Source organism: Molossus molossus, unplaced genomic scaffold (genome assembly GCF_014108415.1).
Source record: "Molossus molossus isolate mMolMol1 unplaced genomic scaffold, mMolMol1.p scaffold_m16_p_10, whole genome shotgun sequence".
NCBI classification, from domain to species: domain Eukaryota; kingdom Metazoa; phylum Chordata; class Mammalia; order Chiroptera; family Molossidae; genus Molossus; species Molossus molossus.
Genome location: NW_023425345.1, coordinates 15,412,476 through 15,428,868, shown reverse-complemented (window position 1 = coordinate 15,428,868; position 16,393 = coordinate 15,412,476). Strand labels below are relative to the sequence as shown.

General features: G+C 50.7%; 1 protein-coding gene across 3 annotated transcripts in view; it reads left to right on the top strand.

Moving 5' to 3' along the window:
- Positions 1 to 5,429: 5,429 nt before the first annotated feature.
- The window catches only part of SLC17A8 (solute carrier family 17 member 8), a 49,592-nt gene continuing 38,628 nt past the window's right edge, over positions 5,430 to 16,393 (top strand). For all 3 annotated transcript variants that reach the window (XM_036252276.1, XM_036252277.1, XM_036252275.1), the window contains exon 1: positions 5,430 to 5,639. In XM_036252276.1, the coding sequence (XP_036108169.1) occupies positions 5,539 to 5,639 (101 nt within the window). In that variant the 5' untranslated portion in view covers positions 5,430 to 5,538. The remainder of the gene's footprint in view (positions 5,640 to 16,393) is intronic.

Below are 16,393 nucleotides of genomic sequence, written 5' to 3'. Positions count from 1 at the left end.
GTCTAGTAGCAGATCGGAATCCCTTGGCTCACGACCGGCCTCTGAGCTTTTCCCTGTCGGAGACTGGAGTCCTGCCTGTTACCCAGTGGTCAAGCTTGCCTGCGGTGTCAGGTAGAGACAGTCTTGGTATTACATGATTTGGGTTTTAAATCATTGCAATACTCAAAAATTTTTTTTTAATCTCTGAGAAGTAGAATAAGTTAAAAGAGGACAGTTTGTTATAAGGATGTGGGTATTTCATGAACCCCACGGGTTGGGCAGCAGGGTCTCCACAGACAGGGACTGGCAGGCTATTAGAAACACAGACGCCCTTGTCCTGGGAGTTTCGTTCCTCTCTCTGCCAGACCAGCGTTCTATGCATCTCCAGTCCATACGTGAAGGTAGCCACCCCGCAAAGTTCCAGGGTCCTGCAAGATTAAGTAGCAGTCTTTCCATTCCGACTTTGAAGTACTGGAAGAATCCAGCATCTGTCTGGTTTAGCTTGGTGCAGGTGCCCAATCCTGGTCCATCAGTGAAATGGGAAACATTATATAGTCTAGTGTACAGGACTTTGGGGGCCTGTCACCATAAAAGGGGAGGAGGGACTCTGGAAGTTCCCTGAGAATGAGGACTTGCTATGATCTGGACGAGTACCCCTAACGATGTCTTAGTTAATATTATTTTTCTCCAAGGGAAGAGGCTGTTTTTGTGTAGAATGATGGGAAGTCATCTAATATCTGTCAGTGGCTGGGTTTGTTTGTGGATTCAGTCTGCGTATTCCTAGCATAGGCCAAAGCTTTTGTTTCCTAGCTCGTAGGGGTTCTGCTGTACACATAATCTCTGTCTTTTGAGATGGGAGCACACGTTTTAATGCCCTCCTGTAACCAGTGAATTACTTAGTGCTCCAGGTCATCGCTCCACCTGTTTCCATCACAGAGCACACTCACCCACCTCTCTGAAACTGCAAGGATCTCTCAGGCACCATCTCGCTCACGCAGGTCTTTGCTCTCACATTTTTTTCTTCTATTTGCCTCACTTTTTTTAAATCTGAAAGCTCACACTGCCATCCCCTCATGTAGGAAGCCCTCTCCTACTCCCCTCAGCAGGCTAAGTTCTGAGTCCTTGCCTGCACCCCATAACCCACATGTGGCCCTTCCAACACTCTGATGGATTCATTCATTTTCCGGTTGGTTTGTTTCTTCAAGGAGAATATCACAGTCAGCCTTTATCACCAGTGCCTAAAAGGGCCTGCCACATAGTAGGCCCTCAAGAAAAGGTACGGATGAAGAAATTACATGAGCCTCAGTCCTGAGAAGTCTGGCTTTATATTGCTTCTACTACCCACAGCTCTAGCGTAGAGGTTAAGCGTACAGGCTCTGTTGCTAGAATTCCTGGCCCATATCCCATATCCCAGCTTAGTTTCCTAGCTGTGTGCACTTGAGCAAGTTTACACGAACTCTCTGGGCCTCAGTTTCCTTCTCTGTAGATGGTATAATGATAGTACCTACTTCAGAGGGTCATGGTGGGGATTAAATGAGTCAAGTGCTTCAAGTCTGGCACCTAGAAAGTGCTCCATAAATGGTAGTTCTTAACATCAACCATCAAAATGACCACCAAAAATGTCTGCAGACTCAGGTGTGTTTCACAAGCAATACATTCTGCAGGGATGGTTAGTGCTCTTAGCCGTCGCTGACGCTCAAGAGAGTCCTGTGATCTTTGCCTAGTAGGGCTTCCATCATGTGCTTTAAAAGATTAGTAACCTAAGGCTACCTGGGGATTGAGGAAACAGAGGCTCCAACAGTGGATGCTTTTTGTAGCAAGAGAGTGTGCTTATTGTATTTTGATTATATTTACCTTTAATGAATGAGCAAGCTTTTTGGAGACAGGTAAGGACTCGCTGGAGTGAATAGTTGTGTGATTTCTGGGGATCTTAGCATTCTCAGCTTTGAGGGTTTGTGGAATGTAAGGTTGGTGGCCAGAAACTATCTTTTTAAAAGCACAGGCTGGACAGGATTTTTTGCAGAAACTTACAAGCTCCTCCTAAAATTTATATGGCTGTACAATAGAATAGTCAAAACAATTTTAATAAAAGAACAAAATTGGAGGACTTTTATTTTTGAATTTCAAAACCTTACTATAAAACTACAGTCAGGATATTGTGTTACTGCCATAAGGATGGACGTCAAGATCAACAGGGCAGAATTGAGGGTCCAGGAATGACTCTCTGTGTTTATGTTCAAGTGGTTTTTGACAGAAGTGCCAAAGCATTTCATTGGAGAAAAAATAGCCTTTCTACCAAATGGTCTGAAACATTTGGATATCCACACAGCAAAAGGTGAACTCTGGTGTCTGCCTCACACCATACACAAAACTGAATGCAAAATGGACCATGGACTTCAATGTAAGAGCTAAAACAAAACTTTCAGAAGAAAAAAAATAGGATACAATCTCTAAGACCTCAGGTTATGATGTCTTAGATATATATTCTATAAAAGAAAAACAAACTGGTAAGTTGGACCTCATCAAAATTAAAAAATTTTTGCACTTAAAAAAGGCAGGCATCTGTAATACTTTCAACAATAAAGATAAATTTAAAAATATATGTGGCATGAAGAAAATAAAGATAAGCAGTAGACTGAGAGAAAATATTCGCAAATCTGATAAAGAATTTGTATTGAGAATATATACACATATATTTCAATAAGACCAAAAAAATCCATTTAAAATGGGCAAAATATTTGAATAGTAATTTCATCCAAAAAGATAGACAAATGACTCGTAAGCACATGAGAAGATGGTCAGTGTCATTAGTCATTGCAAATTAAAGCCATGATGAGATAGCATTTCATACCCATTGGAATGGTTACACTGAAAAAGACAACAAATATTGGTGCAGATGTACAGAAATGGGAGCCCGCATTCATGCTAGTGGGGAGGCAAAATAGTGCAGCCACTTCGGAAAATAATTTGGCAGTTTCTTAAAAAGTTAAACATAGGCCCTGGCCAGTTTGGCTCAGCGGTTAGAACATTGGCCTGCGGTCCCAAGAGACCCGGGTTCGGTTCCCGCCAAGGGCACGTACCTCGGTTGCAGTTTGTCCCCGGCCCTGGTTGGTCGTGCTGGTGGCAGCCACTCGATGTGTCCCTTTCACATCGATGTTTCTCTCTCTCTCTCTTCCCCTCTCTGACTCCCACTCTATGTGAACAAAAAGAAATGGAAAAATGTCCTCGGGTGAGGATAAAAAATAAATAAATAAAAAGTTAAACATAGAATTACCATAGGATCCAGCAATTACACTTCCAGGTATTTACCCAAGAGAAATGCAAATATATGTTTACCCAAAGACTTGCACGTGAGTATTCTCAACAGCTTTATCATAATAGCCAGAAATGGGAAGCACCCTCAGTGCGCACAGCTGGCGGCGGATAAGCAGATGTCGTCTGTCCGAACGAGGAAATTCCACGGAGAAGAGGAGGCAGGAACAAACTCCTGATACAAGCTGTTACATGGACAGATCGTCAAAATCCCGTGTTAAGTGAAAGAAGCCAGACACAAGCGGCCACATATTGTGATTCTGTTTATATGAAATGTCTAGAAAAGGCAACTCTGCAGAGACAGAAAATAGATGGATGGTTGCCGGGGGCAGTGTGGGGGATGGGAGACAGGATTAACGATGAAGATGACGATCTTATTAGGGTGATAGAAGTGTCCCTTGTGCTTTCTGCTTTGGGGTGATGCGTGTACAACTTGGCAAGTTGACTAAGAATCGATTGTCACTTGAAATGGGTGAAGTATATGATATGTAAAATATACCTCATTGAAGTCGGAGGAAGCTGTTGGGGAGGGAGGGGTGGAGGGAGGAAAGAGAGAGAGGGGGGAGAAGCGAATACGGAATGAGAGAAACAACGGGCTGGCTGGAGCCAGGCTCTTTGGATCGGAAACTTGGCAAGTCCAACCTCTCCTAGCTCTAGTTTCCTGTCAATCAAGTTGGGGAAAATAAGTTACTAACCACAAATCAGTGTTGGGAAGGTTATGATAATACATAAAGAGTGCTTAACACAGAGTTTGGACCCGAGAGCTCAATAAGTATTTGCCATAATAATAATAGTTGTTATTGGTAATAGTATTTAACCTCCCAAGCATCCAGTTTGGATTTAGAGCAATTTAATTCAAATCTTGGAGAAGGATTTGGACTGTGGCGTGCGGAGGGCAGTGACTGGGCCTGTGGAAATAACTCCCGGGGAGTCTGAGAGCCTAAAGCTTGGGATTCGTCCGGCATGTGGAGGCTGGGGGCTGGGGGGCAGCATCACTCATGGAGGCACATCCTACCCCCGCAAATGTGGGAGCAACCTGTGACGACGTCTCAGCCCCAGTCCAACGATTTATGCTACACCACTACCTGCCAGGTCCTATGTGCAGAGGGCAAACGCCCAACCTCGTCTATGAGGGTTTCTAGAGGAAGTCATGGTACCCAGATGGAGGGCGAGGAGCGCTCCCCAGCAGAAGGGACAGCTCGGGCAAACCCCAGGGTCCATAGGGAGCTTGCTGAATTCTGTCAAATGCTGATAGGAGACAGAGTGACAAGAGTCAAGGCTGGGTCCTCCATGGAGGGCTTTGCGTGCTGTGATAAGGAACTTGGATTTATCTTGAAGACAATGCGGACCAGTGAAGTGTTCTAAGCAGGTCCAAGACCAGCTTGGGTATCTCCATTAGATGGTCCCAGGGGCCCCTGTGCATCACACCGTGAGAGACCCTGCTCTGTTGCTGAGGAGCAGATAAATGCCCTCCTGGGTGTCCGTGGCCAGTGTTTTGCGTTTAACCTCCTTAAGAACTGCTGCTCCTCCAAGGACCACATCCACACTGGTGTCTGGCTGAAAACTGTCCCGCGGCTCCCACGAGGGGCCTAAGAGGCATAGCGTGGTGGCCGAGAGCCTGTCTGCAGGGCAGATCTCCGAGCAGCAGAGGACTTGTCCATGTTTCATACACTTCTGCCCGGGTGCCTGCTCTGGCTGAGAGCCCATTCATAAGCCCCAGCGGCTGAGGGGCAGGTATTGTGCCGGTTACTATAGCATCACCTTGGAAAGGATCACTCAGTGATCACAGCCAAGCCGAGTGAGGCCGGAGGGGGATGTGGTCAGAGCAGCAGGAGGGGCTGGAGACACACCACAGAAGCTGTCGCTGGTCTCCGAACACCTTGTGGGCTGGAGCCCACTCAGCCTCTCCAGCCGCAGCCCCAGGGAGGGAGGCAGGCTGCACGCAGCCTGAGACAGCACCACGCTGCTGCTGAGCTCCGAGCTGTTCAAGGGGCTCAATTCCCAGCCAGACCTTCCTCAGCCTCCTTTGGGGGGGTTGGGGGGGAGGGGGGGCGTGTGGGTGTTGTCTCAACTTGAAGGATCTGGGCTGGGTTTCATCTCCTTTTTGATTTAAAGTAGTTACCTCCATGAGACCTGACTTCAAAGTGTTCGCCAAGGAAAGCAGAGTGGTCCCCACGCTGGAAAGGAGAAAGGATGATGGTTTCTGAGACCGACTGGTGAAGAGCTCGGAGGTGTCCCCCAGTCAAAATGCCTTTTAAAGCATTGGATACCTTCAAAGAAAAAATTCTGAAACCTGGAAAGGAAGGAGTGAAGAATGTCGTGGGAGACTCGTTGGGAATTTTACAAAGGTAAAGTTTGAATGCAAACTTCAGGTTTATTTCTGAGTAGCTTCACAGTGCTGATGCTTGAGGGGTTTTGCTTAATGTTTCTAAAGCCATAGTTTAATAAGGATTAGATGGGTCAGATCAGATGGGGAGCCCCTTCCACTCCATCAGACTACGCCTGGGAGAAAAATACGAATCCAAAGTACAGGGTTGAATTAGGAAAATACGAAGATGTGCATTCTGCGTACACAGTAGGATTAGCACTAACTAGACAAGGTCATTTATATATTGCCTGTTTGGCATTGAATTAGAAAAGACTTGGCGAAATAATACTAATTCTGTAAGAAATACAAATACGGTTATGCTTGGAGCTGAAATATTTTTTAAAAATTTATTTTTTTTTTACTATAAATGAAAAGATATTTATAAATTGTTTAGCTTGTCATATAAACTATACATAGTGGTTCCTAATTGTGTAGTTTTCAAAGTGCAGTGTAGTTACCCAATAGTTTGAAGGAGGTAACTTAATATATAAGCATTCTTCAAAGCAGAAAATCTTATATGATTTTAGTGGGAACATGTTAAGTACTACCATTGAATCGAATGTGATTGTCCAAACAAAAATAAATATTTTTTAGGATGAAAATACATAATCATTGAAAGAAGACTTTGCCCTAAATGCATGAATTGATGTGACATTTTAATTTGTGATTTTTAAAATAAACATAGTAAATGCTTTTCTAGGTCTTACTGGTGAATTAATAAGTGGTCCTCAGGTACAAGGTAAAATGACTCCCTTAATCTCTCTAATATAAATACATGTGCAAAGTATCCTTGGTAGGATTTTTATGTTTGAATGAGTATTTCTAATCATGATGAGTGAAAATGTCACCTGGTGCCTTCTTTCAACTTTTTAATGTTTTCTCTGAAATTTAAAAACGTTAGCATTTAAAGAACTGCTGCTAGGCACACACAGATTCTTCCACTTCTTGTGCTTATGACACAGGGGCTCCTGTGTGACAGTTGTTATGGGTTACTCTTGATGAGCATCCATAGGCAGAGAACTGGGTGGAGCACTTCATTATTAGTGATTGAAGACGAAAAGGTTTCAATCAGACCTGCACTATCATGTAGAGATGAAAACCTACTTCAGTGAAAGCAGGATAAACACAGGCTGTGATTAAAATAACCTGTTCTTTAAAAAAATTCTTTTTCTTTATTGATTTGAGAGAGAGAGAGAGATAGAAACATCAACGAGAGAGAACATCGATTGGCCGCCTCCTGCATGCCCCCCACTGGGGATTTGGCCCGCAGCCTGGGCATGGGAATTGAACTGGTGACCTCTTGGTGCATGGGTCGATGCTCAACCACTGAGCCACAACGGCCAGGCTAAAATAACCTATTTTTGTAAGAGTGTTTTATCCCTCTGCTGCGCTCTCCCCGGGGAACGCCTTTCCGTGGTGGTGTTCATTGGATTAAAAATGCAGACGGGAGGCACGGTGGCTTCACTGACATGTTGGAGTGACAACAAAGGAATCCGACAAAGTCAGAAACAATGACTCTGGACCACGTCACCATTGTGCTCACCAAACTGTCTTCATTTATAAAATACTTGACAAAGAGTACTTAGGAATTTTCTTTTCCAACTTTAAGTTTCATTGATATTTTGAAATTTAATTGTTTTTTTTTTTCTTCCAATAAGTATTCTCCTAAGAACTGGTTTTGCTATTTGAATAGATGCTCCACTTGAGGGTCCTCCTGGTTACCAGTTGGTTTACTTAGGGATGTAACAAGATTAGTCATTTCCGAGTTGTTCGACCTCAGCCCCAAAGTGAGCTCTGTGTTTCGGCCTCCGGACAGTTTTCTGGGACTTGAACTGGGAACAACAGGAACACGGGTGACTGTGCTTGGGATAGAGAGCGCACTGAGTGCGTGCCGGATGTCGGCAATGTCATGGTGGGAGAAAGACTTGAGCAGACATAAAGCCAAACTCGAACCTGTTCGCTCAGTGATCCCGGCAGGGACATTATTGGCCAGGGAAGGGGGAAGGGCGGCCACTGACCAGCCCTGTAGGTGGAGCCTCGGCTCCGGGTCCGGGCGCCTCTGAGCAGAGCTCCAGCCTGAGGCCCCTGCCGGACTAGCTCTGCCAGGCGTCGGTGGCACCTGTGCGTCTGCCCGGTAACTAGACCCGAAGTGCCCGGCCCAGAGCCTGGCATCTAATAAAGGACTTTCCCTCCCTGGGTGATTTTCCACATGAAGCCAGTTGACAGAATCCAATGTAAACAAAATGACGAAGCACCGTTTTCTGTTTGGTAAGGGACGTTTGGAAGTTAGAAAGGCCGACGTTCTGACTTAGCCGGCAGGGTGATCACGGATGTCCGGTCCTGTGTGTCCGTGGCCATCGTCTCGGTGGCATCGTGAGGCGCTCTGTAATCACGGCACGTTCCTCGGGGTCGGGGCACCTGAGGACAACAGTCGGGCATTGTGAGGCTCCCCTGAGAATAGTTCATGATGAGAAGCAGCTGAACAATTTCATCAGCTAAAGGTACAATGATATTTTAGAAGTGCAGGAAAAAGACGATGTGTTCACTTGTCGTCCAGTATGGGAACACACGGCATAGAAGGCATTAACTTGGAAAACTAACGTCCAGAAATTGATACAGAGATTTGCCCAGCTTAAATGATGCTATCGGTGTCCTCTATTTATGTGTAATAAATGATCATAACAAACACTATGTTCCAGGTACGGTAAACTTACTTAATTTTAACAGCCCTCTGGTGGAGTCTGTTACAGTTTTACAGATGAGGAAGCTGAGGCACAGAGAGGTTAAGTAAGTTGCCCAAAGACACACAGCTTTTAAGTGGCAGAGCCAGGTTTCGGACCAGACTGCCCACCTTCTCAGTCATTACATTATGTTACCTCTCTAATCAACTGTCTTTGCTCTTCCCACTTGCTGTCTTGAAATTTAACTACTCTTTTAGGTTTAGGGAGTTATTAGGGCTACAATGTAGCCAGCACCTTCGGATCTTAAGGCAAGTATGGGCTTTTCCTCCTAATCCATTGTTCTACTGAAAACTTTCCCCAACGGAGAGTGAAAGCCAGTGTCTTCAACGGCCTTCAAGATGACACCTGATCTGTAACAGGTCTCCCTGACATCATCTCTGACGCTCTTTCCTTGCTCTCGCCCCTCCAGCCCCCCTCCACACTCCGACTGGAACTCCCCGGACCTGCTCCTGCACCCGCCTTTATACCCTGAAAGCTTTTCTTCCAAACAGCCTGCAGGCTCATTCCCTCACTCCCGCCAAGTCTCTTCTCAGAGGTCACCTCCCCAGGGAGGACCTCCTGACCATCCTTACTGACAGATACAGCTCCCCTTTCTCCTGACCCCACCTAACCCCTCCCTCTTCCCTGCTTTCTTCGCTCTACCTCTGTCTAAGGGAGGGCCTCTAAGAGCAGCGCCTGAGACAGGGATTGGGATGAGCCCAGGATGGGATTTATCTGGAGGGGGTGGGGTGGAACTTTCTGGAAAAATCGGCGGGGAAGGAGTAAAGCAGAATAGGGAAGGAGAAAACCAAGCAAGGATGTGATCTCAGGTAATGCACAGGGGCCAGATCTCAGTGGGAAGCTCTGGGGCATTTCTGGCCCTGAGCAAAGGGCCCCGCCTTGTTTGTCTCTGTGTCAGTCAATCCTCGACTGTGGGTGGTCCCAGCAAGGCTGGGGGTTTACAACGGAGGTCCCTGAGCAGCGGGCTGGCAAAGGGAGCCCTAGAGAGCTGCCAAGAGCTTTGGAAGTGTGCTGGCCTGAGAGAGAGGACCTGCAGTGTGTGCAGTGTCTGTGTGCTGGCCCGAGAGAGAGGACCCGTAGTGTGTGACAGTGTGTGTGTGCTGGCCCGAGAGAGAGGACCCGCAGTGTGTGACAGTGTGTGTGTGCTGGCCCGAGAGAGAGGACCCGCAGTGTGTGACAGCGTGTGTGTGCTGGCCTGAGAGAGAGGACCCGCAGTGTGTGACAGCGTCTGTGTGCTGGCCCGAGAGAGAGGACCCGCAGTGTGTGACAGCGTCTGTGTGCTGGCCCGAGAGAGAGGACCTGCAGTGTGTGACAGTGTGTGTGCTGGCCTGAGAGAGAGGACCCGCAGTGTATGACAGTGTGTGTGTGCTGGCCCGAGAGAGAGGACCTGCAGTGTGTGACAGTGTGTGTGCTGGCCTGAGAGAGAGGACCTGCAGTGTGTGACAGTGTGTGTGCTGGCCTGAGAGAGAGGACCTGCAGTGTATGACAGTGTGTGTGTGCTGGCCCGAGAGAGAGGACCTGCAGTGTGTGACAGTGTGTGTGCTGGCCTGAGAGAGAGGACCCGCAGTGTGTGACAGTGTGTGTGCTGGCCTGAGCAAAGGGACCTGCAGTGTGTGACAGCGTCTGTGTGCTGGCCTGAGAGAGAGGACCTACAGGGTGTGACAGTGTGTGTGTGCTGGCCCGAGAGAGAGGACCTGCAGTGTGTGACAGTGTGTGTGTGCTGGCCTGAGAGAGAGGACCCGCAGTGTGTGACAGTGTGTGTGTGCTGGCCCGAGAGAGAGGACCTGCAGTGTGACAGTGTGTGTGTGCTGGCCCGAGAGAGAGGACCTGCAGTGTGTGACAGTGTGTGTGTGCTGGCCCGAGAGAGAGGACCTTCAGTGTGTGAGAGTGTGTGTGTGCTGGCCCGAGAGAGAGGACCTTCAGTGTGTGACAGTGTGTGTGTGCTGGCCCGAGAGAGAGGACCTGCAGTGTGTGCAGTGTCTGTGTGCTGGCCCGAGAGAGAGGACCTGCAGTGTGTGACAGTGTATGTGTGCTGGCCTGAGGGAGAGGACCTGCAGTGTGTGACAGCGTCTGTGTGCTGGCCTAAGAGAGAGGACCTGCAGTGTGTAACAGTGTGAGTGTGCTGGCCCGAGAGAGAGGACCTGCAGTGTGTGCAGTGTCTGTGTGCTGGGCTGAGAGAGAGGACCTGCAGTGTGTGACAGTGTCTGTGTGCTGGCCTGAGGGAGAGGAACTGCAGTGTGTGACAGTGTGTGTGTGCTGGCCCGAGAGAGAGGACCTGCAGTGTGTGACAGTGTGTGTGTGCTGGCCCGAGAGAGAGGACCTGCAGTGTGTGACAGTGTCTGTGTGCTGGCCTGAGGGAGAGGAACTGCAGTGTGTGACAGCGTCTGTGTGCTGGCCTAAGAGAGAGGACCTGCAGTGTGTAACAGTGTGAGTGTGCTGGCCCGAGAGAGAGGACCTGCAGTGTGTGCAGTGTCTGTGTGCTGGGCTGAGAGAGAGGACCTGCAGTGTGTGACAGTGTCTGTGTGCTGGCCTGAGGGAGAGGAACTGCAGTGTGTGACAGTGTGTGTGTGCTGGCCCGAGAGAGAGGACCTGCAGTGTGTGACAGTGTGTGTGTGCTGGCCCGAGAGAGAGGACCTGCAGTGTGTGACAGTGTCTGTGTGCTGGCCTGAGGGAGAGGAACTGCAGTGTGTGACAGTGTGTGTGTGCTGGCCCGAGAGAGAGGACCTGCAGTGTGTGACAGTGTGTGTGTGCTGGCCCGAGAGAGAGGACCTGCAGTGTGTGCAGTGTCTGTGTGCTGGCCTGAGAGGGGACCTTCAGTGTGTGACAGTGTGTGTGTGCTGGCCCGAGAGAGAGGACCTTCAGTGTGTGACAGTGTGTGTGTGCTGGCCCGAGGGAGAGGACCTGCAGTGTGTGACAGTGTGTGTGTGCTGGCCTGAGGGAGAGGACCTGCAGTGTGTGACAGTGTGTGTGTGCTGGCCCGAGAGAGAGGACCTGCAGTGTGTGACAGTGTGTGTGTGCTGGCCCGAGAGAGAGGACCTGCAGTGTGTGACAGTGTGTGTGTGCTGGCCTGAGAGAGAGGACCTGCAGTGTGTAACAGTGTGTGTGTGCTGGCCCGAGAGAGAGGACCTGCAGTGTGTGACAGTGTGTGTGTGCTGGCCTGAGGGAGAGGACCTGCAGTGTGTGACAGTGTGTGTGTGCTGGCCTGAGCAAAGGGGCCTGCAGTGTGTGTGCTGGCCTGAGGGAGAGGACCTGCAGTGTGTGACAGTGTGTGTGCTGGCCCGAGAGAGAGGATCTGCAGTGTGTGACAGCGTCTGTGTGCTGGCCCGAGAGAGAGGACCTGCAGTGTGTGACAGCGTCTGTGTGCTGGCCCGAGAGAGAGGACCTGCAGTGTGTGACAGTGTGTGTGTGCTGGCCCGAGAGAGAGGACCTGCAGTGTGTGCAGTGTCTGTGTGCTGGGCTGAGAGAGAGGACCTGCAGTGTGTAACAGTGTGTGTGTGCTGGCCCGAGAGAGAGGACCTTCAGTGTGTGACAGTGTGTGTGTGCTGGCCCGAGAGAGAGGACCTGCAGTGTGTGCAGTGTCTGTGTGCTGGGCTGAGAGAGAGGACCTGCAGTGTGTGACAGCGTCTGTGTGCTGGCCTGAGAGAGAGGACCTGCAGTGTGTAACAGTGTGAGTGTGCTGGCCCGAGAGAGAGGACCTGCAGTGTGTGCAGTGTCTGTGTGCTGGGCTGAGAGAGAGGACCTGCAGTGTGTAACAGTGTGTGTGTGCTGGCCTGAGAGAGAGGACCTGCAGTGTGTGACAGCGTCTGTGTGCTGGCCCGAGAGAGAGGACCTGCAGTGTGTGACAGTGTGTGTGTGCTGGCCCGAGAGAGAGGACCTGCAGTGTGTGCAGTGTCTGTGTGCTGGGCTGAGAGAGAGAACCTGCAGTGTGTGACAGCGTCTGTGTGCTGGCCTGAGAGAGAGGACCTGCAGTGTGTGACAGTGTGTGTGTGCTGGCCTGAGAGAGAGGACCTGCAGTGTGTGACAGCGTCTGTGTGCTGGCCCGAGAGAGAGGACCTGCAGTGTGTGACAGTGTGTGTGTGCTGGCCCGAGAGAGAGGACCTGCAGTGTGTGCAGTGTCTGTGTGCTGGCCTGAGGGAGAGGACCTGCAGTGTGTAACAGTGTGTGTGTGCTGGCCCGAGAGAGAGGACCTGCAGTGTGTAACAGTGTGTGTGTGCTGGCCCGAGAGAGAGGACCTGCAGTGTGTAACAGTGTGTGTGTGCTGGCCCGAGAGAGAGGACCTGCAGTGTGTGCAGTGTCTGTGTGCTGGCCTGAGGGAGAGGACCTGCAGTGTGACAGTGTGTGTGTGCTGGCCCGAGAGAGAGGACCTGCAGTGTGTGACAGTGTGTGTGTGCTGGCCCGAGAGCGAAGACCTGCAGTGTGTGACAGTGTGTGTGTGCTGGCCCGAGAGAGAGGACCTGCAGTGTGTGACAGTGTGTGTGTGCTGGCCCGAGAGAGAGGACCTGCAGTGTGTGACAGTGTGTGTGTGCTGGCCTGAGGGAGAGGACCTGCAGTGTGTGACAGTGTGTGTGTGCTGGCCCGAGAGAGAGGACCTGCAGTGTGTGCAGAGTCTGTGTGCTGGCCTGAGGGAGAGGACCTGCAGTGTGTGACAGTGTCTGTGTGCTGGCCCGAGAGCGAGGACCTGCAGTGTGTGACAGTGTGTGTGTGCTGGCCTGAGGGAGAGGACCTGCAGTGTGTGACAGTGTGTGTGTGCAGGCCCGAGAGAGAACCTGCAGTGTGTGACAGTGTGTGTGTGCTGGCCCGAGAGAGAGGACCTGCAGTGTGTGCAGAGTCTGTGTGCTGGCCTGAGGGAGAGGACCTGCAGTGTGTGACAGCGTCTGTGTGCTGGCCTGAGAGAGAGGACCCGCAGTGTGTGACAGTGTGTGTGTGCTGGCCCGAGAGAGAGGACCTGCAGTGTGTGACAGTGTGTGTGTGCTGGCCCGAGAGAGAGGACCTGCAGTGTGTGACAGTGTCTGTGTGCTGGCCTGAGAGTGAGGACCTGCAGTGTGTGACAGCGTCTGTGTGCTGGCCCGAGAGAGAGGACCCGCAGTGTGTGACAGTATGTGTGTGCTGGCCCGAGAGAGAGGACCCACAGTGTGTGACAGTGTGTGTGTGCTGGCCGGAGAGAGAGGACCCGCAGTGTGTGACAGTGTGTGTGTGCTGGCCTGAGAGAGAGGACCCGCAGTGTGTGACAGTGTGTGTGCTGGCCTGAGAGAGAGGACCTGCAGTGTGTGACAGCGTCTGTGTGCTGGCCCGAGAGAGAGGACCTGCAGTGTGTGCAGTGTCTGTGTGCTGGCCTGAGAGAGAGGACCTGCAGTGTGTGACAGTGTGTGTGTGCTGGCCCGAGAGCGAGGACCTGCAGTGTGTGACAGTGTGTGTGTGCTGGCCCGAGAGAGAGGACCTGCAGTGTGTGACAGTGTGTGTGCTGGCCTGAGAGAGAGGACCTGCAGTGTGTGACAGTGTGTGTGTGCTGGCCCGAGAGAGAGGACCTGCAGTGTGTGACAGTGTGTGTGTGCTGGCCCGAGAGAGAGGACCTGCAGTGTGTGACAGTGTGTGTGTGCTGGCCCGAGAGAGAGGACCTGCAGTGTGTGACAGTGTGTGTGCTGGCCTGAGAGAGAGGACCTGCAGTGTGTGACAGCGTCTGTGTGCTGGCCTGAGGGAGAGGACCTGCAGTGTGTGACAGTGTGTGTGTGCTGGCCCGAGAGCGAGGACCTGCAGTGTGTGACAGTGTGTGTGTGCTGGCCCGAGAGAGAGGACCTGCAGTGTGTGACAGTGTGTGTGTGCTGGCCCGAGAGAGAGGACCTGCAGTGTGACAGTGTGTGTGTGCTGGCCTGAGAGAGAGGACCTGCAGTGTGTGACAGTGTGTGTGTGCTGGCCCGAGAGCGAGGACCTGCAGTGTGTGACAGTGTGTGTGTGCTGGCCCGAGAGAGAGGACCTGCAGTGTGTGACAGCGTCTGTGTGCTGGCCCGAGAGAGAGGACCTGCAGTGTGTGACAGTGTGTGTGGCAGCCTACTCATTGCACCTCTCAGATCTACTTGCTTCCCAAAGTCAAGTTCACTCCATCCAGGTGCAGCTTCTCCGTTGTCTCCAGTGGGTCCCGTTGTCTGTGGTGATAATTCCCGAAGGACCTTCAAGAGAAGGGTTGGTGGGATGCACTCCAGCTCCCCCTGCTCCCGCTGGACCCCCTGTCCACCCATTCCCGGTTCCCCTCACTGCCGTTCACCTCCCTGAGGGGTCTGAACCCCTGGCTAACATATCCTTGCCATGTCCTGGTTGCTGCATTTGAGTTAAGTTAGACAAAGTGGTGTCAGGAGATGTCCTATAGACTCACCTGAGGTCCAGACACCTGTCTTCCTGCTCTCGTGATGAAGCAGCAGCCCTCACCCCTCCTGCAGATCAGGGTCAACTACTCGTGCCACTCTGGTGACCCCTAACTTGCCTTTCGGTCTTAGCATGAGGACCCCAAGGTGACTGGGCAGTAGTCATAACTGTTTATTGAGTGGAATTTCCATTATATTCCAAAGTGGAAGAATTTTTCCTTGGGAATCAGGACTTCTAGACCCACAGAACCTAAAGTTGAGGAGATGATGTATTCCTCAAGTGGGTTTCTTGATGGTACTTCCACCTCTTGTTTCTAAGACTGTATCTCCTGGGGACATAGTGCTATATACAACCATTGGTTTCTGGAATATACTGATCCTGAAGGATGGCACCCTGTCCTCTCAGGGATCCACCCCTAAGCTGATGCCTTAGCTGCGTCTTTAAGAAGCTTCCTCAGCTGGGGCGGGCAGCCAGCCTCTGGATGGTACCGCACCTTGTGGGGCGGTGGGTCCCATTGTCATGTGCCCCTGCTGTTCCGCCTTTGCCATAAATGTTCTGCCTTGGTCTTAGGTGACGTCGTGTGTGGGAGCCCATGTTTGCTGATCAGGATTCTGTAAGTCCTCAGACAGTGATAGTGGCTGAGATTTGCAGGCTAAACAGGCAAACTTGTGTGGAATGTATGTCAACCCCAACCAGTACGAATTGCCACCCTTTCCAGGATGAAAGGGGTCTTCCATAAACGGTTTGCCGCCAGGAGGCTGGTTTGTCTCCTCAGGGCTCAGCACTGGTTTGTCGCTATGTAGTGGCAGCTAGATCAGTCCCGGTGAGGGGGAGTCCAAGAATCCCCCCACCTCCGCCCGCGCGGTCACTCCACGCGTCCGCTGCTCCAGGACTGGGAGGCTGAGAGCAAGCCGGAGAACCACCCGCCAAGTCAGCCTGTCTCACTGGCTGTTTAGTGCCTCTTCCAAGTGGAAACTCTCTGGTGTGTGTCCCCGTGCAACCTAAAGATCTCACCTTTCGTGTCCACTCTCTCTGATCATCCATATGTCTGTCGATTCCCATGAGTCAGACCCCTCAATTGCTTTTGTCACTTTGCTGCCCTTGTCTTTGATCTTTGAAGTGCTTCCACTGGCTTGGCTACTCCAGGATTCTATCACTCCGATTGCTGCTAGGGAGCCCGGTTCTGGTACAGCGCCTCCTACTGTCCTCAACCTGCAGAGCACAGCCCTGCTGAGCTGCTCCGTGGCGGGTGGCTGTCGCCGCTGCACTCATGGCCTTGGTAAAGGGAGCGTCAGCCAGGCCTCCTGAGGAATAGCATTAGCTTGTGGATCTTCTGGTCTCACACAGTAAATCTATTTTAGCATGTCCACTTCCTTGAGACTTTTTCACCCCTTTCTCTGTCATCTGCCACAACAGATCTGGCTTTTTCTTTTCTTTTTTAAAAATTATTTTTATTAATTTATTTTTGTTATAGATGTTTCTCCTTTCCCCCCATTGACATGGCTTTTTTTTTTTTTTTAAAAGAAACAAAACAGAGAGAAACCAATTTATTGAAGAGTATGATCAACATGAGAACATGTCATGGATTTTTATGTTCCAAGTAATAGACATCGGACTTTTAGCTACAGGAATAGAG